The 2,018-nt window shown below is 50.3% G+C and overlaps 1 protein-coding gene across 1 annotated transcript; it reads left to right on the top strand.

Annotated features, from left to right (window-relative positions):
* The first annotated feature begins 108 nt into the window (after positions 1–108).
* Positions 109–1,709, top strand: LOC119001571 (peptidyl-prolyl cis-trans isomerase FKBP5-like). Its single transcript, XM_037066977.1, has 2 exons — positions 109–914; positions 1,487–1,709. The coding sequence occupies exons 1-2, from the start codon at positions 738–740 to the stop codon at positions 1,592–1,594; spliced, it is 285 nt and encodes a 94-aa protein (XP_036922872.1). The 5' UTR covers positions 109–737; the 3' UTR covers positions 1,595–1,709.
* Positions 1,710–2,018: the final 309 nt, after the last annotated feature.

The raw sequence follows: 2,018 nt of genomic DNA, 5'->3' as shown, positions 1-2,018 counted from the left end.
ATAAAAACAACCCTATTCAGTACTTGCAAAACCTACTCCAACTAGGTTTATTGTTTTTAAAAATAGTTTAAAATAAGCCTACTGTATTTTTAGGGAGGGTTGCGTGTAAATACACTTGGTTTAGAACTTATTTTTGTGTTTATGATGAGGTAAGAATTAACTCTCGTCTTCATCATGGGTGGCTGCTGCCTGGGCCCCATTGACTGCAGAGCCGATCCGTGCTCTGAGGACCTGCCTCTGAACGCTTCGTTCGGTCCCACTGGCCTGTGTGCCGCAGACTAGTGACCAAACTGGTTTAGTGTCGGTTGTTTAGCAGTGTATATTTTTCTCAGGTAAGGCATGTCCCTCTTATTACTTTTGTTTTTCCAAAATTTTTTTATCCATTCTTGGGTATTTACTCCTTCCACGAAACTTTAAAATGTGCTTCTCAGGATCCCCCTTCCAGATCCTTTAGCGATCTTAGAGAAATTGTATTAAATATGGAAATTAATTTTGGTACTGAGTTGTATTTTGATCAGTAGCACAGAATAACCTTGAGCCCATCTTTCAGTGCGCTTTTTCTACAAATTAGTGAGTTATTGGCCAGAAAGCTTTAGTGAGTTATTTACATACTGAGTGTCTTTAAAATGCCCACTGGTTTCACTCATTCTCTAAAACTGAACCATCCATTCTAGGCCCTGGGACTGGACCGCACCAACAAGAAAGGCTTGTACCGCAGGGGTGAGGCCCGTCTGCTCATGAACGAGTTCGCGCTGGCCGAGGGCGACTTCGAGAGGGTGCTGGAGGTCAACCCCCAGAACAAGGCCGCGAGGCTGCAGATCTCCGTGTGCCGGAAGAGGGCGAAGGAGCACAACAAGCGGGACCGCAAGACCTACGCCAACATGTTTGCGAAGTTCGCAGAGCGGGACGCCAAGGTGTGTGCAGAACCCCGGGAGCACGGAGCAGGGAGCGCGGTGCGGTCTGACTTGAGGCTGGATGGGGTCCAGGGTGGAGTGCGGCTGTTCTGCCCACCAACAGCAGGAAGTAGGGGCACTGACATGTCTGTGCAGGACGTGAGGAAACTTCATTCCCTAGAAATTAAACAAATCAAGCACATCAGGTTTTTTCCAAATAACACCTCCAGAGTGAGACCCATGGTTTTCCCAGCAGCTGGGCTGGGGTGGGGAGGCCCAGCGTCCCGCCCTCACCCTGGAGGTTCCTGGCAAGTGGGACACAGGTCAGCCTCCCTGCCGCAGAGTTGTATCCTGAGCTCAGCCTCCACTCCCCACCCTCTTTTGTCTCATGAACTTGATTATTCAATGGTGGCGAGCTAGTCATTTAACCAAAGAAAAGTAGACTCTCCCACTTTAAACCACTGGTAGCACAGCCCTGCCCAACCCAGTCAGGAAACTGAAATGAAGTCCTTGCACCGCCCTCTCGTGTCAGACTTGACAGACAGTCGGTGAGGCCAGGAATTACTCGAACATTTCACTTATTTCTTCCTCAGGAAGAGGCCAGTAAAGCGATGGCCAAGAAGACGTTAGAAGGGGTCACCAATCAACAAGAGACAGGAAGTCCTGCCAAGGAAGAAAGGCAAGCTAGAGACCACGTATGACGCCACGCAAAGGAGGGAAGAGTCCTAATGAACTCGGCCTGCTCCCCGGGCTTTCCCCAACTCAGGACTGACCGTGTTCAATGTGCAGTTTGTCACAGTCTGTGTGATTCTGGAAGCAAAGGGCAAAACCAGTAGTCCCCACAAAACCACACCCTGCTGCTGCCCAGTGCTGTCATTGAGGGGAGGTGGGGGACCACCGTGGGGACACAAACAGGTGGCCATTGGTGTGGAGAGGCGGGGCCGGCAGCAGAAGTCCAGGTCATTTCAGTTTAGGTCAGCTTCCATTGTGCAGTGCAGGGTCCCCGGATGATCCTGACCATTGGGCTGTCTGTTAGGTGTCACATGTGATAGAATTTCAGTAGCACTTCAGACACCTGCAAATGAAGGCCTACTGAATTCCTCCTTTCCTGCAGATGGGTGGGGG

This window comes from Sturnira hondurensis, unplaced genomic scaffold, assembly GCF_014824575.4.
Source record: "Sturnira hondurensis isolate 20B ecotype Veracruz unplaced genomic scaffold, ASM1482457v3 Scaffold0016832, whole genome shotgun sequence".
In the NCBI taxonomy this organism is placed as follows: Eukaryota; Metazoa; Chordata; class Mammalia; order Chiroptera; family Phyllostomidae; genus Sturnira; species Sturnira hondurensis.
This window is presented reverse-complemented; position numbering and strand designations above follow the sequence as displayed.